Source organism: Panulirus ornatus, chromosome 7, assembly GCF_036320965.1.
Source record: "Panulirus ornatus isolate Po-2019 chromosome 7, ASM3632096v1, whole genome shotgun sequence".
Lineage (NCBI taxonomy): Eukaryota > Metazoa > Arthropoda > Malacostraca > Decapoda > Palinuridae > Panulirus > Panulirus ornatus.
Genome location: NC_092230.1, coordinates 207,291 through 235,182, shown reverse-complemented (window position 1 = coordinate 235,182; position 27,892 = coordinate 207,291). Strand labels below are relative to the sequence as shown.

Here is a 27,892-nt window from a genome sequence, read left to right as displayed (position 1 = left end):
AGGGTAAGAGAGATGTGTGGAAATAAAAGGAGTGTGATTGAGAGAGCAGAAGAGGCTGTGGTGAAATGGTTTTGACAAATGGAGAGAATGAGTAAGGAAAGATTGACAAAGAAGATATACATGTCAGAGGTGGAGGGAACAAGGAGAAGCAGGAGACCAAATTGGAGGTGAAAGGATGGAGTGAAAAAGATTTTGAGTGATCGGGGCCTGAACATGCAGAAGGGTGAGAGTCAAGCAAGGAATAGAATGATTGGAACATGCCGTATACCGAGGTTGATGTGCTGTCAATGGACTGAACCAGGGCATGTGAAATGCCTCAGGTAAACCATGGAAAGGCCTTTGGGGCCTGGATGTGGATAGGGAGCTGTGGTTTCAGTGCATTACACATGACAGCTAGAAACTGAGTTTGAACGAATGTGGCCTTTGTTGTCTTTTCCTAGTGCTACCTCGCACACATGCAGGGGGAGGGGGGTGCCATTTCATGTGTGGCAGGGTGGCGATAGAAATGGATGAAGGTAGCAAGTGTGGATGTGTACACGTGTATGTATAACTTGAAATGTATAGGTACATATATGTGCATGTGTGGACATTTATGTATATACATGTGTATGTGGGTGGGTTGGGACATTCTTTCATCTGTTTACTTGTGCTACTTCGCTAACGCAGAAGATAGCGACTAAGTATAATAAATAAATATCATTCATTCATCTATTCATTTATTATACTCAACAGCCATCTCCCGCATTAGCGAGGTAGCACAAGGAAATAGACGAGGAATTGCGCAACCCACCCACATACACATGTATATACATTAACGCCCACACACGCACCTACACATACATTTCAACGTATACCTATATATACATACACAGGCATATACATATATGTACATGTACATATCCATAGTTGCTGCCTTCATCCATTCCCGTCGCCACCTGGCACACACGAAATAGCATCCCCCCAGCAAGGCAGCTCCAGGAACAGACAAAAAAAAAGGCCACATCTGTTCACACTCAGTCTCTAGCTGTCATGTGTAATGCATCGAAACCACAGCTCCCTTTCCACATCCAGGCCCAACAGACCTTTCCATGGTCTACCCCAGGCACTTCCCACACCCTGGTTCAATCCATTGACAACACATCCACCCCAGTATACCACATTGTTCCAATTCACTCAATTCCTTGCACACCTTTCATCCTCCTGTATGTTCTGGTCCCAATCACACAAAATCTTTTTCCCTCAACCCTTCCACCTCCAATTTGCTCTCCCACTTCTCCTTGCTCCCTTCACTTCTGACACATATATCTTCTTTGTCAATCTTTCCTCACTCATTCTCTCCATGTGTCCAAACCATTTCCACACACTTTCTTCTGCTCTCTAAACCACACACTTTTTATTACCTAGTGTCAACTGTTCTCCTACGCTGGGATACTAATGACAGACAGGTTAGGGATGATACTAACCCATATGTCACTCCCACATACAGTACAGCCAATCTAAATGTTGTTTTACAGTCACACTTCAAAAAGAAAAAAAAAAGGAAGGAAAAATTGGAGAAGACAGTGAAGGGTTCTGTGAGTTACATGTTGCTGTATATTGTGCTACAATTGGAAAGGATGCAAGATTGAGGGTAGGGTGCCAGATACCCACATGTATGTAAGGTGAATAATAAACAATGACCTGGTTCAGAGGGGGTACATGATGACTCAGTTTATCACCATCATTAACCTCTCTAATATCCAGGCATCAGTATGGAAGATTCCTGTCACCTACTGCTAATTGTCACCAAACAATCCCATTAGCATTAAAACATCTTGGAGTCACAGTACATTTCATTTCACTTTACTGTAATTTCCATAAAAAATAATCTTGCTATCAAACAATTCATACCTTGATTGTTTGGAAGGGGGCTACAGCTAGCTTGTAATGGCTCTTTTTCTTGCTCCCTCCTCCTGAGATATCGACCATGGCAGTCTACTGTCAGCATGTCCATTGTCAGCCCAGCTTCAGTGACCAATCTTTCTGTGTTTTCTCCTGCCACTATCTAAATTCAAGGAGAATCACAATAAATATTACATCTTAAACAAATCTCATTACAACCTATGAAAAATTTTAAAGTTTTACACAAAGAAAAAAATGAAAGTGAAAATATTTGGAAGATGCAATTCAACAGTCATATAAAGAGATTTCATCCATTCTTCTTTTCTTTCATACTCGTAAATCATCTGCATTACTGAGGTAGTGCCAGGACAAGGAAAAGGCCTCATTCACTCACTCCCATTCTCCAGTTGTTACATGTTATGCACCGGAACCACAGCCCCTTATCCACAACAAAGGCCCAAAGACCTTTCTGTGGTTTTCCCCAGCTGCTTCATGTACCTTGGTTCAGTCCACAGCTGAACCATTTCAAACTATCCAATCCACACCTGTCACTCTCCAGCATGTTCAGACTCTGAGCACTCAAAATCTTATCTACTCCACCCTAACATCTTCAATTCTGTATCTCCTCCCTGTCCCCTCCACTTCTAATAAATGTATCCTCTTTTTTCAACCTCACCTCGCACATTTTCTCCATATTTACAAACCATTTCAGTACCATTTCCACTGCAATACCATCGAAACCCGCTGCCCTCTTCCCTGTTTACCAAATCATTCTCCCTGAACCTCTCACTTCGCACAGTACCTCAAACGAAACACCCTATATCTGCCACTCTATCATCAAACACATTCAACAAACCTTCAAAATACTTACTCCATCTCCCTCTCACTTCACAACTACTTGTTATTACCTCCCCATTTGCCCCCTTCACCAATGTTCCCATTTGTTCTCTTGTCTTACGTGCTTTATTTACCTCCTTCCAAAACATCTTTTTATCCTCCCTAAAATTTAATGATACTCTCTCAACCCAACGCTCATTTGCCCTCTTTTTCACCTCTTGCACCTTTCTCTTGACCTCTTGCCTCTGTCTCTTATACATCTCCCAGTCATTTGCACTACTTCCCCGCAAAAATAGTCCAAATGCCTCTCTCTTCTCTTTCACTAACAATCATACTTCTTCATCCCACTCCTCTAACCTTTCTAATCTGCCCACCTCCCACCTTTCTCATGCCACAAGCATCTTTTGCAAAAGCCATCACTGCTTCCCTAAATACATCCCATTCCTCCCCCACTCCCCTTACGTCCTTTGCTCTCACCTTTCTCCATTCTGCATGCAATCTTACCTGGTACTTCCTCACTCAAGTCTCCTTTCCAAGCTCACTTACTCTCACCACTTTCTTCATCCCAACATTCTCTCTTCTTTTCTGAAAACATCTACATATCTTCACATTTACCTCTACAAGATATTGATCAGACATCCCTCCACTTGCCCCTCTCAGCACATTAACATCCAAAAGTCTCTCTATCAATTAACACGTAACCCATTAATACTATCTGGCCATCTCTCCTACTTACATACGTATACTTATGTATACCTCTCTTTTTATGCCAGGTATGCCCAATCACCAGTCCTTTTTCACACAAATCTACAAGCTCTTCATGATATCTATTTACAACAATGAACACCCCATGTACAACAATTATACCCTCAACTGCCACATTACTCACCTTTGCATTCAAATCACCCATCACTATAACCCAGTCTTGCGCATCATAGCTACTAACACACTTACTCAGCTGCTCCCAAAACACTTGCCTCTCATGATCTTTCTTCTCATGACCAGGTGCACAGGTACCTACAATCACCCATCTCTCTCCATCCACTTTCAGTTTTACCCATATCAATCTAGAGTTTACTTTCTTACACTCTATCATATACTCTCACAACTCCTGGTTCAGGAGTAGTATATATACATATATATATTTATTTATTTATTTATTTTGCTTTGTCGCTGTCTCCTGCGTTTGCGAGGTAGCACAAGGAAACAGACGAAAGAAATGGCACAACCCACCCCCATACACAATGTACACACACACACGCCCACACACGCAAATATACATACCTATACATCTCAATGTACACATATATATACACACATAGATACATACATATATACCCATGCACACAATTCACACTGTCTGCCTTTATTCATTCCCATCGCCATCTCGCCACATATGGAATACCATCCCCCTCCCCCCTCATGTGTGCGAGATAGCACTAGGAAAAGACAACACAGGCCCCATTCGTTCACACTCAGTCCCCAGCTGTCATGCAATAATGCCCGAAACCACAGCTCCCTTTCCACATCCAGGCCCCACACAACTTTCCATGGTTTACCCCAGACGCTTCACATGCCCTGATTCAATCCACTGACAGCACCTCAACCCCGGTATACCACATCGATCCAATTCACTCTATTCCTTACCCGCCTTTCACCCTCCTGCATGTTCTGGCCCCGATCACACAAAATCTTTTTCCCTCCATTTTTCCACCTCCAATTTGGTCTCCCACTTCTCCTCGTTCCCTCCACCTCCGACACATATATCCTCTTGGTCAATCTTTCCTCACTCATTCTCTCCATGTGCCCGAACCATTTCAAAACACCCTCTTCTGCTCTCTCAACCACGCTCTTTTTATTTCCACACATCTCTCTTACCCTTACATTACTTACTCGATCAAACCACCTCACAACACACATTGTCCTCAAACATCTCATTTCCAGCACATCCATCCTCCTGCGCACAACTCTATCCATAGCCCACGCCTTGCAACCATACAACATTGTTGGAACCACTATTCCTTCAAACATACCCATTTTTGCTTTCCGAGATAATGTTCTCGACTTCCACACATTCTTCAAGGCTCCCAGGATTTTCGCCTCCTCCCCCACCCTATGATCCACTTCCGCTTCCATGGTTCCATCCGCTGCCAGATCCACTCCCAGATATCTAAAACACTTTACTTCCTCCAGTTTTGCTCCATTCAAACTTAGCTCCCAACTGACTTGACCCTCAACCCTACTGTACCTAATAACCTTGCCCTCTTTTTCACCTCTAGCACCTTTCTCTTGACCTCCTGTCTCTTTCTTTTATACATCTCCCACTCAATTCCATTTTTTCCCTGCAAAAATTGTCCAAATGCCTCTCTCTTCTCTTTCACTAATAATCTTACTTCTTCATCCCACCACTCACTACCCTTTCTAATCAACCCACCTCCCACTCTAATCATGCCACAAGCATCTTTTGCGCAATCCATCACTGATTACCTAAATACATCCCATTCCTCCCCCAATCCCCTTACCTCCTTTGTTCTCACCTTTTTCCATTCTGTACTCAGTCTCTCCTGGTACTTCCTCACACAAGTCTCCTTCCCAAGCTCACTTACTCTCACCACCCTCTTCACCCCAACATTCACTCTTCTTTTCTGAAAACCCATACAAATCTTCACCTTAGCCTCCACAAGATAATGATCAGACATCCCTCCATATAAATATATATATATATATATATATATATATATATATATATATATATATATATATATATATATATATATATTATCCCTGGGGATAGGGGAGAAAGAATACTTCCCACGTATTCCCTGTGTGTCGTAGAAGGCGACTATATATATATATATTTGAGTTTGGTAAAGTGTGTGAAAGAAGAAAGTTAAGAGTAAATGTGAATAAGAGCAAGGTTATTAGGTACAGTAGGGTTGAGGGTCAAGTCAATTGGGAGGTAAGTTTGAATGGAGAAAAACTGGAGGAATTAAAGTGTTTTATATATCTGGGAGTGGATCTGGCAGCGGATGGAACCATGGAAGCAGAAGTGAATCATAGGGTGGGGGAGGGGGCGAAAATTCTGTGAGGTGGTTTGATCGAGTAAGTAATGTAAGGGTAAGAGAGATGTGTGGAAATAAAAAGAGTGTGGTTGAGAGAGCAGAAGAGGGTGTTTTGAAATGGTTTGGGCACATGGAGAGAATGAGTGAGGAAAGATTGACCAAGAGGATATATGTGTCGGAGGTGGAGGGAACGAGGAGAAGTGGGAGACCAAATTGGAGGTGGAAAGATGGAGTGAAAAAGATGTTGTGTGATCGGGGCCTTAACATGCAGGAGGGTGAAAGGAGGGCAAGGAATAGAGTGAATTGGATCGATGTGGCATACCGGGGTTGACGTGCTGTCAGTGGATTGAATCAGGGCGTGTGAAGCGTCTGGGGTAAACCATGGAAAGTTGTGTGGGGCCTGGATGTGGAAAGGGAGCTGTGGTTTCGGGCATTATTGCATGACAGCTGGGGACTGAGTGTGAACGAATGGGGCCTGTGTTGTCTTTTCCTAGTGCTATCTCGCACACATGAGGGGGGAGGGGGATGGTATTCCATATGTGGCGAGATGGCGATGGGAATGAATAAAGGCAGACAGTGTGAATTGTGTGCATGGGTATATATGTATGTATCTATGTGTGTATATATATGTGTACATTGAGATGTATAGGTATGTATATTTGCGTGTGTGGACGTGTATGTATATACATTGTGCATGGGGGTGGGTTGGGCCATTTCTTTCGTCTGTTTCCTTGCGGTACCTCGCAAACGCGGGAGACAGCGACAAAGCAAAATAAATAAATAAATATAAATAATGGAAGTAAGGGGAGTGGGGGAGGAATGGGATGTATTTAGGGAATCAGTGATGGATTGCGCAAAAGATGCTTGTGGCATGAGAAGAGTGGGAGGTGGGTTGATTAGAAAGGGTAGTGAGTGGTGGGATGAAGAAGTAAGAGTATTAGTGAAAGAGAAGAGAGAGGCATTTGGATGATTTTTGCAGGGAAAAAATGAAATTGAGTGGGAGATGTATAAAAGAAAGAGACAGGAGGTCAAGAGAAAGGTGCAAGAGGTGAAAAAAAGGGGAAATGAGAGTTGGGGTGAGAGAGTATCATTAAATTTTAGGGAGAATAAAAAGATGTTCTGGAAGGAGGTAAATAAAGTGCGTAAGACAAGGGAGCAAATGGGAACTTCAGTGAAGGGCGCAAATGGGGAGGTGATAACAAGTAGTGGTGATGTGAGAAGGAGATGGAGTGAGTATTTTGAAGGTTTGTTGAATGTGTTTGATGAAAGAGTGGCAGATATAGGGTGTTTTGGTCGAGGTGGTGTGCAAAGTGAGAGGGTTAAGGAAAATGATTTGGTAAACAGAGAAGAGGTAGTAAAAGCTTTGCAGATGATGAAAGCTGGCAAGGCAGCAGGTTTGGATGGTATTGCAGTGGAATTTATTAAAAAAGGAGGTGACTGTATTGTTGACTGGTTGGTAAGGTTATTTAATGTATGTATGACTCATGGTGAGGTGCCTGAGGATTGGCGGAATGCGTGCATAGTGCCATTGTACAAAGGCAAAGGGGATAAGAGTGAGTGCTCAAATTACAGAGGTATAAGTTTGTTGAGTATTCCTGGTAAATTATATGGGAGGGTATTGATTGAGAGGGTGAAGGCATGTACAGAGCATCAGATTGGGGAAGAGCAGTGTGGTTTCAGAAGTGGTAGAGGATGTGTGGATCAGGTGTTTGCTTTGAAGAATGTATGTGAGAAATACTTAGAAAAGCAAATGGATTTGTATGTAGCATTTATGGATCTGGAGAAGGCATATGATAGAGTTGATAGAGATGCTCTGTGGAAGGTATTAAGAATATATGGTGTGGGAGGCAAGTTGTTAGAAGCAGTGAAAAGTTTTTATCGAGGATGTAAGGCATGTGTACATGTAGGAAGAGAAGAAAGTGATTGGTTCTCAGTGAATGTAGGTTTGCGGCAGGGGTGTGTGATGTCTCCATGGGTGTTTAATTTGTTTATGGATGGGGTTGTTAGGGAGGTGAATGCAAGAGTTTTGGAAAGAGGGGCAAGTATGAAGTCTGTTGGGGATGAGAGAGCTTGGGAAGTGAGTCAGTTGTTGTTCGCTGATGATACAGCGCTGGTGGCTGATTCATGTGAGAAACTGCAGAAGCTGGTGACTGAGTTTGGTAAAGTGTGTGAAAGAAGAAAGTTAAGAGTAAATGTGAATAAGAGCAAGGTTATTAGGTACAGAAGGGTTGAGGGTCAAGTCAATTGGGAGGTGAGTTTGAATGGAGAAAAACTGGAGGAAGTGAAGTGTTTTAGATATCTGGGAGTGGATCTGGCAGCGGATGGAACCATGGAAGCGGAAGTGGATCATAGGGTGGGGGAGGGGGCGAAAATTCTGGGAGCCTTGAAGAATGTGTGGAAGTCGAGAACATTATCTCGGAAAGCAAAAATGGGTATGTTTGAAGGAATAGTGGTTCCAACAATGTTGTATGGTTGCGAGGCGTGGGCTATGGATAGAGTTGTGCGCAGGAGGATGGATGTGCTGGAAATGAGATGTTTGAGGACAATGTGTGGTGTGAGGTGGTTTGATCGAGTAAGTAACGTAAGGGTAAGAGAGATGTGTGGAAATAAAAAGAGCGTGGTTGAGAGAGCAGAAGAGGGTGTTTTGAAATGGTTCGGGCACATGGAGAGAATGAGTGAGGAAAGATTGACCAAGAGAATATATGTGTCGGAGGTGGAGGGAACGAGGAGAAGAGGGAGACGAAATTGGAGGTGGAAAGATGGAGTGAAAAAGATTTTGTGTGATCGGGGCCTGAGCATGCAGGAGGGTGAAAGGAGGGCAAGGAATAGAGTGAATTGGAGCGATGTGGTATACCGGGGTTGACGTGCTGTCAGTGGATTGAATCAAGGCATGTGAAGCGTCTGGGGTAAACCATGGAAAGCTGTGTAGGTATGTATATTTGCGTGTATGGACATATGTATATACATGTGTATGGGGGGGGGTTGGGCCATTTCTTTCGTCTGTTTCCTTGCGCTACCTCGCAAACGCGGGAGACAGCGACAAAGTATAATAAAAAAATAAAAAATAATATATATATATATATATATATATATATATATAGTGGTGATGTGAGAAGGAGATGGAGTGAGTATTTTGAAGGTTTGTTGAATGTGTTTGATGAAAGAGTGGCAGATATAGGGTGTTTTGGTCGAGGTGGTGTGCAAAGTGAGAGGGTTAGGGAAAATGATTTGGTAAACAGAGAAGAGGTAGTAAAAGCTTTGCGGAAGATGAAAGCCGGCAAGGCAGCAGGTTTGGATGGTATTGCAGTGGAATTTATTAAAAAAGGGGGTGACTGTATTGTTGACTGGTTGGTAAGGTTATTTAATGTATGTATGACTCATGGTGAGGTGCCTGAGGATTGGCGGAATGCGTGCATAGTGCCATTGTACAAAGGCAAAGGGGATAAGAGTGAGTGCTCAAATTACAGAGGTATAAGTTTGTTGAGTATTCCTGGTAAATTATATGGGAGGGTATTGATTGAGAGGGTGAAGGCATGTACAGAGCATCAGATTGGGGAAGAGCAGTGTGGTTTCAGAAGTGGTAGAGGATGTGTGGCTCAGGTGTTTGCTTTGAAGAATGTATGTGAGAAATACTTAGAAAAGCAAATGGATTTGTATGTAGCATTTATGGATCTGGAGAAGGCATATGATAGAGTTGATAGAGATGCTCTGTGGAAGGTATTAAGAATATATGGTGTGGAAGGCAAGTTGTTAGAAGCAGTGAAAAGTTTTTATCGAGGATGTAAGGCATGTGTACGTGTAGGAAGAGAGGAAAGTGATTGGTTCTCAGTGAATGTAGGTTTGCGGCAGGGGTGTGTGATGTCTCCATGGTTGTTTAATTTGTTTATGGATGGGGTTGTTAGGGAGGTAAATGCAAGAGTTTTGGAAAGAGGGGCAAGTATGAAGTCTGTTGGAGATGAGAGAGCTTGGGAAGTGAGTCAGTTGTTGTTCGCTGATGATACAGCGCTGGTGGCTGATTCATGTGAGAAACTGCAGAAGCTGGTGACTGAGTTTGGTAAAGTGTGTGGAAGAAGAAAGTTAAGAGTAAATGTGAATAAGAGCAAGGTTATTAGGTACAGTAGGGTTGATGGTCAAGTCAATTGGGAGGTGAGTTTGAATGGAGAAAAACTGGAGGAAGTGAAGTGTTTTAGATATCTGGGAGTGGATCTGGCAGCGGATGGAACCATGGAAGCGGAAGTGGATCATAGGGTGGGGGAGGGGGCGAAAATTCTGGGGGCCTTGAAGAATGTGTGGAAGTCGAGACCATTATCTCGGAAAGCAAAAATGGGTATGGTTGAAGGAATAGTGGTTCCAACAATGTTGTATGGTTGCAAGGCGTGGGCTATGGATAGAGTTGTGCGCAGGAGGATGGATGTGCTGGAAATGAGATGTTTGAGGACAATGGGTGGTGTGAGGTGGTTTGATCGAGTGAGTAACGTAAGGGAAAGAGAGATGTGTGGAAATAAAAAGAGCGTGGTTGAGAGAGCAGAAGAGGGTGTTTTGAAGTGGTTTGGGCACATGGAGAGAATGAGTGAGGAAAGATTGACCAAGAGGGTATATGTGTCGGAGGTGGAGGGAACGAGGAGAAGAGGGAGACCAAATTGGAGGTGGAAAGATGGAGTGAAAAAGATTTTGTGTGATCGGGCCTGAACATGCAGGAGGGTGAAAGGAGGGCAAGGAATAGAGTGAATTGGAGCGATGTGGTATACCGGGGTTGACGTGCTGTCAGTGGATTGAATCAAGGCATGTGAAGCGTCTGGGGTAAACCATGGAAAGCTGTGTAGTTATGTATATTTGCGTGTATGGACGTATGTATATACATGTGTATGGGGGGGGGGGGGGGGGGCGTTGGGCCATTTCTTTCGTCTGTTTCCTTGCGCTACCTCACAAACGCGGGAGACAGCGACAAAGTATAATAAAAAAATAAAAAATAATATATATATATATATATATATATATATATATATATATATATATATATATATATATATAGTGGTGATGTGAGAAGGAGATGGAGTGAGTATTTTGAAGGTTTGTTGAATGTGTTTGATGAAAGAGTGGCAGATATAGGGTGTTTTGGTCGAGGTGGTGTGCAAAGTGAGAGGGTTAGGGAAAATGATTTGGTAAACAGAGAAGAGGTAGTAAAAGCTTTGCGGAAGATGAAAGCCGGCAAGGCAGAAGGTTTGGATGGTATTGCAGTGGAATTTATTAAAAAAGGGGGTGACTGTATTGTTGACTGGTTGGTAAGGTTATTTAATGTATGTATGACTCATGGTGAGGTGCCTGAGGATTGGCGGAATGCGTGCATAGTGCCATTGTACAAAGGCAAAGGGGATAAGAGTGAGTGCTCAAATTACAGAGGTATAAGTTTGTTGAGTATTCCTGGTAAATTATATGGGAGGGTATTGATTGAGAGGGTGAAGGCATGTACAGAGCATCAGATTGGGGAAGAGCAGTGTGGTTTCAGAAGTGGTAGAGGATGTGTGGATCAGGTGTTTGCTTTGAAGAATGTATGTGAGAAATACTTAGAAAAGCAAATGGATTTGTATGTAGCATTTACGGATCTGGAGAAGGCATATGATAGAGTTGATAGAGATGCTCTGTGGAAGGTATTAAGAATATATGGTGTGGGAGGAAAGTTGTTAGAAGCAGTGAAAAGTTTTTATCGAGGATGTAAGGCATGTGTACGTGTAGGAAGAGAGGAAAGTGATTGGTTCTCAGTGAATGTAGGTTTGCGGCAGGGGTGTGAGATGTCTCCATGGTTGTTTAATTTGTTTATGGATGGGGTTGTTAGGGAGGTGAATGCAAGAGTTTTGGAAAGAGGGGCAAGTATGAAGTCTGTTGGGGATGAGAGAGCTTGGGAAGCGAGTCAGTTGTTGTTCGCTGATGATACAGCGCTGGTGGCTGATTCATGTGAGAAACTGCAGAAGCTGGTGACTGAGTTTGGTAAAGTGTGTGAAAGAAGAAAGTTAAGAGTAAATGTGAATAAGAGCAAGGTTATTAGGTACAGTAGGGTTGAGGGTCAAGTCAACTGGGAGGTGAGTTTGAATGGAGAAAAACTGGAGGAAGTGAAGTGTTTTAGATATCTGGGAGTGGATCTGGCAGCGGATGGAACCATGGAAGCGGAAGTGGATCATAGGGTGGGGGAAGGGGCGAAAATTCTGGGAGCCTTGAAGAATGTGTGGAAGTCGAGAACATTATCTCGGAAAGCAAAAATGGGTATGTTTGAAGGAATAGTGGTTCCAACAATGTTGTATGGTTGCGAGGCGTGGGCTATGGATAGAGTGGTGCGCAGGAGGATGGATGTGCTGGAAATGAGATGTTTGAGGACAATGTGTGGTGTGAGGTGGTTTGATCGAGTAAGTAACGTAAGGGTAAGAGAGATGTGTGGAAATAAAAAGAGCGTGGTTGAGAGAGCAGAAGAGGGTGTTTTGAAATGGTTTGGGCACATGGAGAGAATGAGTGAGGAAAGATTGACCAAGAGGATATATGTGTCGGAGGTGGAGGGAACGAGGAGAAGAGGGAGACCAAATTGGAGGTGGAAAGATGGAGTGAAAAAGATTTTGTGTGATCGGGGCCTGAACATGCAGGAGGGTGAAAGGAGGGCAAGGAATAGAGTGAATTGGAGCGATGTGGTATACCGGGGTTGACGTGCTGTCAGTGGATTGAATCAGGGCATGTGAAGCGTCTGGGGTAAACCATGGAAAGCTGTGTAGGTATGTATATTTGCATGTGTGGACGTATGTATATACATGTGTATGGGGGTGGGTTGGGCCATTTCTTTCGTCTGTTTCCTTGCGCTACCTCGCAAACGCAGGAGACAGCGACAAAGCAAAAAAGAAAAAAAAAATATATATATATATACATATATATATATATATATATATATATATATATATATATTTTTTTTTTTTTTTATACTTTGTCGCTGTCTCCCGCGTTTGCGAGGTATATATATATATATATATATATATATATATATATATATATATATATATTTTCTTTCTTTTTCTTTTAAACTGTCCGCCATTTCCCGCGTTAGCGAGGTAGCGTTAGGAACAGAGGACTGGGCCTTTTTTGGAATATCCTCACCTGGCCCCCTCTGTTCCTTCTTTTGGAAAAAAAAAAAAAAAAAAAAAAAAACGAGAGGGGAGGATTTCCAGCCCCCCGCTCCCTCCCCTTTTAGTCGCCTTCTACGACACGCAGGGAATATGTGGGAAGTATTCTTAATCCCCTATCCCCAGGGATAATATATATATATATATCTATTTATTCATTTTGCTTTGTCGCTGTCTCCCATGTTAACGAGGTAGCGCAAGGAAACAGACAAAATAATGGCCCAACCCACCCACATACACATGTATATACATACACGTCCACACACGCAAATATACATACCTATACATCTCGACGTATACATATATATACTCACAGAGACATATACATATATACACAAGTACATAATTCATACTGTCTGCCTTTATTCATTCCCATCGCCACCCAGCCACACATGAAATAACAACCTTCTCCCCCCTGATGTGTGCGAGGTAGCGCTAGGAAATCTAGCTGTCATGTAATAATGCACCGAAACCACAGCTCCCTTTCCACATCCAGGCCCCAAAGAACTTTCCATGGTTTACCCCAGACACTTCACATGCCCTGGTTCAATCCACTGACAGCACATCGACCCCGGTATACCACATCGTTCCAATTCACTCTATTCCTTGCATGCCTTTCACCCTTCTGCATATATTTATATTTATTCTTATTATACTTTGTTGCTGTTTCCCACATTACCGAGGTAGCGCAAGGAAACAGACAAAAGAATGGCCTAACCCACCCTACTCTACAGGAAACAGTATCACCTCACCCTGCTTCAGTGAGTAGAGCCAGGAAAACAGAGAAAAAAAGGCCAAGAGAAAGCTCCCTATACACATCCTGGCCCCACAGACCTTTCCATGGTTTACCCCATATGTTTCACATGCCCTGGTTTTTTTTATCATATTTGATCGCCATTTACCGCATCAGCAAGGTAGCCCGAGTCAGGTACCCATCTTACTGACCAACACCTACAGGTAGACGAACTGCTGGGTTCACTGTGGACCGACAGCCATAACCAGGATTCAAACCTATGTGTTTGATCCTAGGCAGCCTTTGATTACATCATGGTCAGGAACTGTAACCAGTGCACCATGGGAGGATGTTAAATACTCACAATATAAAAGGGTGAAACCTCAAACAGCTATCTACATCAAGAGATATGCTCTAAGGGAACAGGAGCCCACACCAACTGAAGTGTTACTTTTCCTGAAGCTGTATATTTTCAAATATCCAGCTGAATCATCATAGCATTAGTAGCCTGCGGAATAACCATGGCATTAGTTGCCTACAGAGGTATTTCTCTTGCCAGGAAGATGTACAGAAGATTCTACTCTCCTCTACCCAACTAATCAGTTATAGGTAAACAGCCATTGACTTGCATGTCATGTATACATGGTGATCCTATAGAAAACTCGTACTCTGTTAGATGACCGATGTGATTGGGAGGAACACATACAACATGTATTAGTTAAAGAGGAAAGGCAAGAAGTAACAAACGAAATGCGAAGAAATAAGTGACTTAAAGGGTGATCTTAGAAGGATTATGTAAGAAGGGGGGGAGACTTGCAGAGGAGGCATCCCCATTCACTTCTGCTCTAACAATGTCTCTGGCTTGGGACACCATACCAATTCTTATATAAGACAAGTGCAAAGGTGCGTCCAAAACTTGTGTTAAATACAGAAAAGTAACTAACCTGAACTGAGTCATCTTTTTGAGTGGCAGGAGAAAAATCAACATTAGCTTTGGGTAATTTCTTGGCTGCTCTTGAAAGTACTCTGTTTGGTGTAATATTAAAACCATCTTCAAGTGGGCCAACTTTGGGACACTGCACACCTGTTGAAATATTACAGTTAATTAGCTACACTATAATCTAACACCCAGGTCCCCCTCTCCTTAAGGTTCCTTCTCTTCTACTACCTCCTCTTCACTCTCTTTACCACCCCTTGCCAGGAGCTCTACACATTAGCTTCAGCATCATACCAAGGACATATACATTAAGTTAGCTCACTTTTTGTACATATCCTTCCCTAATCTAAGTATTTCTTTCATTTTATAACAGGAAACAAAAATTTGGAGACCTTGTCTTTTAGTCCAAATCATAACCAACTTCTACAAGTGAGCCCACATTAAAGAGTTGAGGGAATACCAAAAAATAAAATACTTTCCTCTATGGTGTGGGGAGGGGAAGGCCTATCCCAGTGGCATGGAAGCTCCTTATCTTTGTATGTGATAATTATATGTTTTTCCAAGTGTTAACTAATCATATAACATACTTTATGATGTTTTTCAAGGCATGATTCAAACATACATAACTTTTTACATATCTTTTTTAAATCTTAAATAGTATTTACAAAGCAGACATTTATATGTTTACCTGTTAGATACAGACAACTCTACAAAAGAAATAAACAAATAACTTTCTTTTCCATGAAATATGAACACAAATACCACTGACACTGTTCCTTTCTAAAACTATCCACGATAATGAGAGTGTACAAGTGGTATCACACCATGATGATGTATATGCACTTTCACTGAAGCTATGTGGGTTACAAATGCATATTTTTCCAACTATGTCAACAAACTCTCAGTAACATATATGGGTAATTGGTTAAAATAAACATCTATTGGGATTTTAAACAGAGATGGGAAAAGTTCACTCATCATGTGACATACCAGCAGCTCTTGATGGCTTACCCGACAACAATGGAAGCCAATTATAATCAAGCAACTTATCATCATTCTAGCAAATTCTGTATCACCTCAGTTTCCAATAAGCCACACTCTGTTATCTGTTCATCTGTTTGTCCTTGATACAAACATACTCTTTTACATATCTGAGACACATTCTTCAGGAGTCTGATAATGTGAAACAAATTATAGCAAGTAAGGCAGTCATAATATCCAATGTGCACTCTAAGAGCAGAATATTCTCAAATTTTCTAAGACATCACAAATTTTCCCATTACAATTATCCCTTAAACAATGGACTACATGAATGATGTTCTATTATGATATTGCTACTGATGTGCTATCTTTCCCTGCCTCTTTTCATATCTCCAGCTGACTTGCACCATTTCTAGCTCATAGATGTCTCTTCCATCCCCATAAAGGTGCAGGAAAAACTTCTGCTATCCTCAGTACTCTCACAACCACCGATAGATGAAGACGAAGCGTACACAGAGATATTGTGCAAAACACTTAAAATGCTGAATGAACAAGATATTTGGAGGAACAATTATGATATGCATTTGTTGGTGAGAAAAGTGAAGAATAACATGAAAAATGTGAAGAAATTAAGTGACTTAGATTTTAGCAGGATTACATACGGAAACATGAGGCCTGCAAAGGAGGAATCCCCATTGAACTGGTGACAGAGGAAGAAATTATTAGCAACTGCACTAAATTTTCTCTTTATGTAATACAGGGATAATGGACAGCTTTGGTAACACATGATAGGTAAAGATACAAAAATATCTCTGAAATATATCTTACATCCTCCTGACAAATGCAGGCTACTTGATATGCTGTACTCACAATTATTTGTATGGTGAAAGGTGTAACAGTTCTGATTGTTCATGTTATTCACCACTAACACTGTGTCTATATAAGAAATAAAAGTGTCAGAAAAATCAGAGTAGACTGTTCAGTATATAGAAAGTTACAGGTCTTCCCCACACCTATCAGCCAACCTCCTTCACTTTCAAAGTTAGTGTGAAAGTGTGATATTCTTTTAATATACTCATGTTATTCACCACTAATGCTGTACCTGTGTATGAAATTGGAGCACAGTAAGAAAACAAGTCTTTCTCCCCCAGTATTTATAACAGTCTAGTACACTTTTCTCTCACTTTATATTGCTTTGCAAAATCCATACTATCACTTTGTTTCCTTTTAAACACCACTGCTTTACTTTTACTTGCATTTACCTTTAACTGCCTACACTTAAACATATAAAGGACATGTACAACCTTCAGCAACTCCTCTTCACTCTCAGTAAACAACACAATATCATCTTCAAACAAGCTTATCATTAGCCACCATATCTCACTACCACACTCCATCTCTGAACCCCTTTTCTCTAGTTTTGCTTTCATCTCTTTAATCAATCCATCCATATTTATATTAAAAAGCCACAGTGACATCATACAGCACTTCCTCACACCCATGTGTACTGAAAGTTTTGCTCAACTCTTCATTCATTCTTACACATGCATTTACACCTCTATGGGTTTTAACATCCAATACTTGTCCTCCTACCCCATATATCCTTAACACATCACAAAAAGCATTCCTATTGAATCTTTCATGTGCTTTCTCTATCTATCTATTTATTAATCTAAGGCCCATTCCCTTCAGAAACTCATTCAAGGTGGTGGCAAGGGCAAAATGTCTCCATAACTTGTGAACTCCAGTGTGGCTTTCACTGGATCCATAAAAGTTGCATATAGCTTCTTACCTCTTATTAGATACTTTTCCACACTCATTCTCAATGCAAAAATCTGATCCACACATACCCTACCTTTACAAAACTGATTCTCATATTCATAAATTTTTTTTGTTGATTATGCCATCAAAACATAACACAAATGGATTACATGTGTTACGAAAACATAAAACCTATGACACAAAATCACATATCTGTGATACTCGTATACAATTAGTTTTCACATCTGTCTATTCTCTGTTAATATAATATCAATTTCATTTTCATTTACAATTACCCCAGGATCCCAATCTGAAAGGGTTCTGGCATTACATCAGGACTTTTCTTTCCAGGGGCGCCTACAACTCTAAGGCTGTCCTACACTCAGTATCACGGACAAGAAGGACTCCTCTGAAGCAAGAAGGTCTTTGATAAGACTGTGTGCTGTTTCATCAACTGATGATAATGAGCTTTACCAAAGGTGATTTTTCAATTGTGTGGTAACCTCATGTAAGAACTCTGGTAGTAACATTGTTAACTATAAGTAATATATATGGAAAGATGGAATGAAACAGATTTTGAGTCCCCAAGGCTTGAAAATGCATGAGGGTGAAAGGCATGAACGAGATTAAGTGAATTCAAGTGATGTGGTGTACAAGGGGCGACATGTTGTCAATGAGGTGAACCAGTGGATATGAAGCACGGAGAGGTCTTTGGGGCCTGACTGTGGATAGGAGGTTGTGAATTTCAGTGTATTACACACATAAGAGAATGAATATTAGTGAACGAAGCCTTCATTCATCTGCTCCTGACACTACGTCACTGGTGAAGAAAACAGCAAAAAATCAAATACAAGTATTTCAGTCATTAGTCTCTCATGACCAATTTGCAGCTATACATTTTTTCTTATCCTCGCTGAAAACATAGTTCAAATTTCACTACCAGCACCAACAATGTTCAAGGCTTCTCTACTGGAATCATCTGTGCTGTATGTAAAATTCCTAGAGAACAGTGCTTGATGGCATTCAAAAATTCAGCCCCCTTTCCTGCAGCTCCATTCAATATTTTTCTCTATAAGTTATACTACAGAACAAATAAAGTGGGAAAGCCTAAAGTCTGAACACCAATCATTCATAAATCTTCCCACCATATCTGACAATCACCAGCACTCCTCCAGTCCATAACACTTTTCTCATAATGTATTCCACTATAAGAAAAAAACATTCATCACAATGCTTAATTAACCCTACAGTATTCTATCTTCTTATATTACTTTCTAAATTGGGTCTCTTAAAATATGAAAACATTTCCATTCAGGTTAGGTCTGAAAATGTAACACATGCAGCCCTCAGAAAAAATTCCGGGACATTCAACAGACTAACATAAATTAAGTACTCTCGAAGTTGTGAAAACAATTGTACATTTTTCCACAAATCTATAACTATCAATTAAGCTATACCTAGTACAATTCTTTAGCAAGGTATGCAGAGTAAGAATGAGAAAAGGGCACAAAGACAAAAGGAAACAATTTGGTTCGTAAGTACAAACACTAAACTACCCCTCATAACTATGGGTACCTGATATTACTGTATCTATTCATTAAGTTTACTATTCCCATTGGACTGTAACTATGAGAAAAATAAAAATTCAAGGAATTATCATTTCTAATACATAAACTCAGGAAAACTTTACAGGATATCAAAAACTTAAGATATTACTTAAAAGAACAAGGCTAATTTGAACAAACACCACAAAGTAATTACGTACCTGGAGTGAGATAGAGTGGAACAAATTTAACTCCACCTTTCATACCCACTGGAGTGTTCCCGAGACTGAGTGGAGGCGTTGGTGGGCAAAGATGTGGCTTTCCCTCTGAGGTGTGAAAATGAACAACTATTATTTTTCTTTATCCCTGGGGATAAGGGGAAAAATTTTACCAACCCCTTAACTGTGTTGTTCAGGGTAACTAAGAGGGGCAGGAATGAGAGCTGGAAATCCTCCCCTCCTGTATTAATATTTCCTAAAAGTAGAAATAGTGCAAGGGCTAAGTAAGCATTTTCCCTATCACTTCAGTGAGAAAAGGTGAGAAGGCATGAAATAAATCTGTCCCTTGACTTTAAACCTTAACCATCAGTTTAGTATTCCCTCATAACATTCAACTTGTGCAAAATGATCAAAAAATATAAAAAACTGATGTCCCATATTGAAAAATAAATTATCATTCAAAGTTACAAAAAAATGCTTTAAAATTTTTACAGTATGAATACTTTTAAGTTGGCCAGTTCCATCGCTGCTGATGGCAAAAGAAGGGGTGTCCAAAGTGAAGAAAGAAAAATGTTTTCTTTCTCTTGAACGTGTTTCATTTTATAATCTTATCTCAAACATAGACATATCACTGGTGGTAAATAAAATTAATATCTTTTGGAATATTTTTTTTTTTTTTTTTTTTTTATACTTTGTCGCTGTCTCCCGCGTTTGCGAGGTAGCGCAAGGAAACAGACGAAAGAAATGGCCCAACCCACCCCCATACACATGTATATACATACGTCCACACACGCAAATATACATACCTACACAGCTTTCCATGGTTTACCCCAGACGCTTCACATGCCTTGATTCAATCCACTGACAGCACATCAACCCCGGTATACCACATCACTCCAATTCACTCTATTCCTTGCCCTCCTTTCACCCTCCTGCATGGTCAGGCCCCGATCACACAAAATCTTTTTCACTCCATCTTTCCACCTCCAATTTGGTCTCCCTCTTCTCCTTGCTCCCTCCACCTCCGACACATATATCCTCTTGGTCAATCTTTCCTCACTCATCCTCTCCATGTGCCCAAACCACTTCAAAACACCCTCTTCTGCTCTCTCAACCACGCTCTTTTTATTTCCACACATCTCTCTTACCCTTACGTTACTCACTCGATCAAACCACCTCACACCACACATTGTCCTCAAACATCTCATTTCCAGCACATCCATCCTCCCGCGCACAACTCTATCCATAGCCCACGCCTCGCAACCATACAACATTGTTGGAACCACTATTCCTTCAAACATACCCATTTTTGCTTTCCGAGATAATGTTCTCGACTTCCACACATTCTTCAAGGCCCCCAGAATTTTCGCCCCCTCCCCCACCCTATGATCCACTTCCGCTTCCATGGTTCCATCCGCTGCCAGATCCACTCCCAGATATCTAAAACACTTCACTTCCTCCAGTTTTTCTCCATTCAAACTCACCTCCCAATTGACTTGACCATCAACCCTACTGTACCTAATAACCTTGCTCTTATTCACATTTACTCTTAACTTTCTTCTTCCACACACTTTACCAAACTCAGTCACCAGCTTCTGCAGTTTCTCACATGAATCAGCCACCAGCACTGTATCATCAGCGAACAACAACTGACTCACTTCCAAAGCTCTCTCATCTCCAACAGACTTCATACTTGCCCCTCTTTCCAAAACTCTTGCATTTACCTCCCTAACAACCCCATCCATAAACAAATTAAACAACCATGGAGACATCACACACCCCTGCCGCAAACCTACATTCACTGAGAACCAATCACTTTCCTCTCTTCCTACACGTACACATGCCTTACATCCTCGATAAAAACTTTTCACTGCTTCTAACAACTTTCCTCCCACACCATATATTCTTAATACCTTCCGCAGAGCATCTCTATCAACTCTATCATATGCCTTCTCCAGATCCATAAATGCTACATACAAATCCATTTGCTTTTCTAAGTATTTCTCACATACATTCTTCAAAGCAAACACCTGATCCACACATCCTCTACCACTTCTGAAACCACACTGCTCTTCCCCAATCTGATGCTCTGTACATGCCTTCACCCTCTCAATCAATACCCTCCCATATAATTTACCAGGAATACTCAACAAACTTATACCTCTGTAATTTGAGCACTCACTCTTATCCCCTTTGCCTTTGTACAATGGCACTATGCACGCATTCCGCCAATCCTCAGGCACCTCACCATGAGTCATACATACATTAAATAACCTTACCAACCAGTCAACAATACAGTCACCCCCTTTTTTAATAAATTCCACTGCAATACCATCCAAACCTGCTGCCTTGCCGGCTTTCATCTTCCGCGAAGCTTTCACTACCTCTTCTCTGTTTACCAAATCATTTTCCCTAACCCTCTCACTTTGCACACCACCTCGACCAAAACACCCTATATCTGCCACTCTATCATCAAACACATTCAACAAACCTTCAAAATACTCACTCCATCTCCTCACATCACCACTACTTGTTATCACCTCCCCATTTGCGCCCTTCACTGAAGTTCCCATTTGCTCCCTTGTCTTACGCACTTTATTTACCTCCTTCCAGAACATCTTTTTATTCTCCCTAAATTTTAATGATACTCTCTCACCCCAACTCTCATTTGCCCTTTTTTTTCACCTCTTGCACCTTTCTCTTGACCTCCTGTCTCTTTCTTTTATACATCTCCCACTCAATTGCATTTTTTCCCTGCAAAAATCGTCGAAATGCCTCTCTCTTCTCTTTCACTAATACTCTTACTTCTTCATCCCACCACTCACTACCCTTTCTAATCAACCCACCTCCCACTCTTCTCATGCCACAAGCATCTTTTGCGCAATCCATCACTGATTCCCTAAATACATCCCATTCCTCCCCCACTCCCCTTGCTTCCATTGTTTTCACCTTTTTCCATTCTGTACTCAGTCTCTCCTGGTACTTCCTCACACAGGTCTCCTTCTCAAGCTCACTTACTCTCACCACCCTCTTCACCCCACCATTCACTCTTCTTTTCTGAAAACCCATACAAATCTTCACCTTAGCCTCCACAAGATAATGATCAGACATCCCTCCAGTTGCACCTCTCAGCACATTAACATCCAAAAGTCTCTCTTTCGCACGCCTGTCAATTAACACGTAATCCAATAACGCTCTCTGGCCATCTCTCCTACTTACATAAGTATACTTATGTATATCTCGCTTTTTAAACCAGGTATTCCCAATCATCAGTCCTTTTTCAGCACATAAATCTACAAGCTCTTCACCATTTCCATTTACAACACTGAACACCCCATGTATACCAATTATTCCCTCAACTGCCACATTACTCACCTTTGCATTCAAATCACCCATCACTATAACCCAGTCTCGTGCATCAAAACCACTAACACACTCATTCAGCTGCTCCCAAAACACTTGCCTCTCTTGATCTTTCTTCTCATGACCAGGTGCATATGCACCAATAATCACCCACCTCTCTTCATCAACTTTCAGTTTTACCCATATTAATCGAGAATTTACTTTCTTACACTCTATCACATACTCCCACAACTCCTGTTTCAGGAGTATTGCTACTCCTTCCCTTGCTCTTGTCCTCTCACTAACCCCTGACTTTACTCCCCAGACATTCCCAAACCACTCTTCCCCTTTACCCTTGAGCTTCGTTTCACTCAGAGCCAAAACATCCAGGTTCCTTTCCTCAAACATACTACCTATCTCTCCTTTTTTCACATCTTGGTTACATCCACACACATTTAGGCACCCCACTCTGAGCCTTCGAGGCGGATGAGCACTCCCCGCGTGACTCCTTCTTCTGTTTTGGAATATTATACTGCTTAAATCACTTTGACACCTTTCTTTATCCTATGTAGTATATCATTCTTTTGGGCTTCTAAGTCCCATCTAGCTTGCCATTTACATCCAGCATGATTATCCTGCACATAAAATCATTGTGATTTTAGGTGCAGGATGGTTTCAATGTGGTTTCAGAAGTGGTAGAGGATGTGTGGATCAGGTGTTTGCTTTCAAGAATGTATGTGAGAAATACTTAGAAAAGCAAATGGATTTGTATGTATCATTTATGAATCTGGAGAAGGCATATGATAGAGTTGATAGAGATGCTCTGTGGAAGGTATTAAGAATATATGGTGTGGGTGGCAAGTTGTTAGAAGCAGTGAAAAGTTTTTATCGAGGATGTAAGGCATGTGTACGTGTAGGAAGAGAGGAATGTGATTGGTTCTCAGTGAATGGAGGTTTGCAGCAGGGGTTTGTGATGTCTCCATGGTTGTTTAATTTGTTTATGGATGGGGTTGTTAGGGAGGTGAATGCAAGAGTTTTGGAAAGAGGGGCAAGTATGAAGTCTGTTGTGGATGAGAGAGCTTGGGAAGTGAGTCAGTGTTGTTCGCTGATGATACAGAACTGGTGGCTGATTCATGTGAGAAACTGCAGAAGCTGGTGACTGAGTTTGGTAAAGTGTGTGAAAGAAGAAAGTTAAGAGTAAATGTGAATAAGAGCAAGGTTATTAGGTACAGTAGGGTTGAGGGTCAAGTCAATTGGGAGGTAAGTTTGAATGGAGAAAAACTGGAGGAAGTAAAGTGTTTTAGATATCTGGGAGTGGATTTGGCAGCGGATGGAACCATGGAAGCGGAAGTGAATCATAGGGTGGGGGAGAGGGCGAAAATCCTGGGAGCCTTGAAGAATGTGTGGAAGTCGAGAACATTATCTCGGAAAGCAAAAATGGGTATGTTTGAAGGAATAGTGGTTCCAACAATGTTGTATGGTTGCGAGGCGTGGGCTATGGATAGAGTTGTGCACAGGAGGGTGGATGTGCTGGAAATGAGATGTTTGAGGACAATGTGTGGTGTGAGGTGGTTTGATCGAGTAAGTAATGTAAGGGTAAGAGAGATGTGTGGAAATAAAAAGAGCGTGGTTGAGAGAGCAGAAGAGGGTGTTTTGAAATGGTTTGGGCACATGGAAAGAATGAGTGAGGAAAGATTGACCAAGAGGATATATGTGTCGGAGGTGGAGGGAACGAGGAGAAGTGGGAGACCAAATTGGAGGTGGAAAGATGGAGTGAGAAAGATTTTGTGTGATCGGGGCCTGAACGTGCAGGAGGGTGAAAGGAGGGCAAGGAATAGAGTGAATTGGATCGATGTGGTATACTGGGGTTGATGTGCTGTCAGTGGATTGAATCAGGGCATGTGAAGCGTCTGGGGTAAACCATGGAAAGTTGTGTGGGGCCTGGATGTGGAAAGGGAGCTGTGGTTTCAGGCATTATTGCATGACAACTAGAGACTGAGTGTGAACGAATGGGGCCTCGCAACCATACAACATTGTTGGAACCGCTATTCCTTCAAACATACCCATTTTTGCTTTCCGAGATATTGTTCTCTACTCCCAAACATTCTTCAAGGCTCCCAGAATTTTCGCCCCCTCCCCCACCTTATGATTCACTTTCGCTTCTATGGTTCCATCCGCTGCCAGATCCACTCACAGATATCTGAAACACTTTACTTCCTCTAGTTTTTCTCCTTTCAAACTTACCTCCCAATCGACTTGATCGTCAACCCTACTGTACCTAATATATTAACCTTGCTCTTATTCACATTTACTCTCAACTTTCTTCTTTCACACACGTTACCAAACTCAGTCACCAGCTTCTGCAGTTTCTCACATGAATCAGCCACCAGTGCTGTATCATCAGCAAACAACTGACTCACTTCCCAAGCTCTCTCATCCACAACAGACTTCATACTTGCCCTTCTTTCTAAAACTCTTGCATTCACCTCCCTAACAACCCCATCCATAAACAAATTAAACAGCCATGGAGACGTCACACACCCCTGCCGCAAACCTACTTTCACTGAGACCCAATCACTTTCCTCTCTTCCTACACGTACACATGCCTTACATCCTCGATAAAAACTTTTCACTGCTTCTAACAACTTGCCTCCCACACCATATATTCTTAATACCTTCCACAGTGCTTCTCTATCAACTCTATCATATGCCTTCTCCAGATCCATAAATGCTACATACAAATCCATTTGCTTTTCTAAGTATTTCTCACATACATTCTTCAAAGTAAACACCTGATCCACACATCCTCTACCACTTCTGAAACCACACTGCTCTTCTCCGATCTGATGCTCTGTACATGCCTTCACCCTCTCAATCAATACCCTCCCATATAATTTACCAGGAATACTCAACAAACTTATACCTCTGTAATTTAAGCACTCACTCTTATCCCCTTTGCCTTTGTACAACGGCACTATGCAAGCATTCCGCCAATCCTCAGGCACCTCACCATGAATCATACATACAGTAAATAACCTTAACAACCAGTCAACAATACAGTCACCCCCTTTTTTAATAAATTCCTCTGCAATACCATCCAAACCCACTGCCTTGCTGGCTTTCATCTTCCACAAAGCTTTTACTACCTCTTCTCTGTTTACCAAATTATTTTCCCTAACTCTCTCACTTTGCACACCACCACGACCAAAACACCATATATCTGCCACTCTATCATCAAACACATTCAACAAACCTTCAAAATACTCACTCCATCTCCTCACATCATCACTACTTGTTATCACCTCCCCATTAGCCCCCTTCACTGAAGTTCCCATTTGCTCCCTTGTCTTACACACTTTATTTACCTCCTTCCAAAGTATCTTTTTATTTTCCCTAAAATATAATGATACCCTCTCACCCCAACTCTCATTTGCCCTCTTTTTCACCCCTTGCACCTTTCTCTTGACCTCCTGCCTCTTTCTTTTATACATCTCCCACTCATTTGCATTTTTTCCCTGCAAAAATTGTCCAAATGCCTCTCTCTTCTCTTTCACTAATAATCTTACTTCTTCATCCCACCACTCACTACCCTTTCTAATCAACCCACCTCCCATGCTTCTCATGCCACAAGCATCTTTTGCGCAAACCATCACTGCTTCCCTAAATACATCCCATTCCTCCCCCACTCCCCTTACCTCCTTAGTTTTCACCTTTTTCCACTCTGTACTCAGTCTCTCCTGGTACTTCCTCACACAAGTATCCTTCCCAAACAAAATAATGATCAGACATCCCTGCAGTTGCACTTCTCAGAACATTAACATCCAAAAGTCTCTCTTCTGCGCGCCTATCAATTAACACGTAATCCAATAACGCTCTCTGGCCATTTCTCCTACTTACATACGTATACTTATGTATATCTTGCTTTTTAAACCAGGTATTCCCAATCATCAGTCCTTTTTCAGCACATAAATCTACAAGCTCTTCACCATTTCCATTTACAACACTGAACACCCCATGTATACCAATTATTCCTTCAACTGCCACATTGCTCACCTTTGCATTCAAATCACCCATCACTATAACCTGGTCTTGTGCATCAAAACCACTAACACACTCATTCAGCTGCTCCCAAAACACTTGCCTCTCATGATCTTTCTGCTCATGCCCAGGTGCATATGCACCAATAATCACTCATCTCTCTCTCCATCAACTTTCAGTTTTACCCATATCAATCTAGAATTTACTTTCTTACACTCTATCATATACTCCCACCACTCCTGTTTCAGGAGTAGTGCTACTCCTTCCCATGCTTTTGTCCTCTCACTAACCCCTGATTTAACTCCCAAGACATTCCCAAACCACTCTTCCCCTTTAACATTGAGCTTCATTTCACTCAGAGCCAAAACAACCAGGTTCCTTTCCTCAAACATACTACTTATCTCTCCTTTTTTCTCATCTTGGTTACATCCACACACATTTAGACACCCCAATCTGAGCCCTCAAGGAGGATGAGCACTCTCCGTGTTACTCCTTCTTCTGTTTCCCCTTTTAGAAAGTTAAAATACAACGATGGGAGGGTTTCTAGCCCCCCGCTCCCGTCCCCTTTAGTCGCCTTCTACGACACGTGAGGAATGCATGGGAAGTATTCTTTCTCCCCTCATGTTAGCGAGGTAGCACAAGGAAGTAGCACAAGGAAACAGACGAAAGAATGGCCCAACCCACCCACATACACATGCATATACATACATGTCCACACACACAAATATACATACCTATACATCTCAATGAATACATATATATACACACACAGACATATACATATATACACATGTACATAATCAATACTGTCTGCCTTTATTCATTCCCATCGCCACCCAGCGACACATGAAATAAAAACCCCCTCCCCCCTCATGTGTGTGAGGTAGCACTAGGAAAAGACAACAAAGGCCACATTCGTTCACACTCAGCCTCTAGCTGTCATGTAATAATGCACCGAAACCACAGCTCCCTTTCCACATCCAGGCCCCATAGAACTTTCCATGGTTTACCCCAGATGCTTCACATGCCCTGGTTCAATCCATTGACAGCACGTCGACCCGGTATACCATCGTTCCAATTCACTCTATTCCTTGCACGCCTTTCACCCTCCTACATGTTCAGGCCCTGATCACTCAAAATCTTTTTCACTCCATCTTTCCACCTCCAATTTGGTCTCCCACTTCTCGTCCCTCCACCTCTGACATATATCCTTTCAGTCAACTTTTCCTCACTCATTCTCTCCATGTGACCAAACCATTTCAAAAGACCCTCTTCTGCTCTCTCAACCACACTCTTTTTATTATCACACATCTCGCTTACCCTATTATTACTTACTCGATCAAACCACCTCACACCACATATTGTCCTCAAACATCTCATTTCCAGCACATCCACCCTCCT

General features: G+C 41.7%; 2 protein-coding genes across 2 annotated transcripts in view; one reads left to right on the top strand and one right to left on the bottom strand.

Annotated features, from left to right (window-relative positions):
• Positions 1 to 19,087, top strand: part of LOC139749355 (heme transporter hrg-1-like) — a 122,112-nt gene extending 103,025 nt beyond the window's left edge. Inside the window, exon 4 of the mRNA XM_071663082.1 lies at positions 17,701 to 19,087. Coding sequence (XP_071519183.1) covers positions 17,701 to 17,762 — 62 coding nt within the window. The 3' untranslated portion in view covers positions 17,763 to 19,087. The remainder of the gene's footprint in view (positions 1 to 17,700) is intronic.
• LOC139749354 (uncharacterized) overlaps positions 1 to 27,892 on the bottom strand; it is a 175,935-nt gene that overhangs the window by 39,653 nt on the left and 108,390 nt on the right. Inside the window, exons 10-12 of the mRNA XM_071663072.1 lie at positions 19,115 to 19,219; positions 14,615 to 14,754; positions 1,891 to 2,044 (exon numbers count right to left, since the gene is read on the bottom strand). Coding sequence (XP_071519173.1) covers positions 1,891 to 2,044; positions 14,615 to 14,754; positions 19,115 to 19,219 — 399 coding nt within the window. The remainder of the gene's footprint in view (positions 1 to 1,890; positions 2,045 to 14,614; positions 14,755 to 19,114; positions 19,220 to 27,892) is intronic.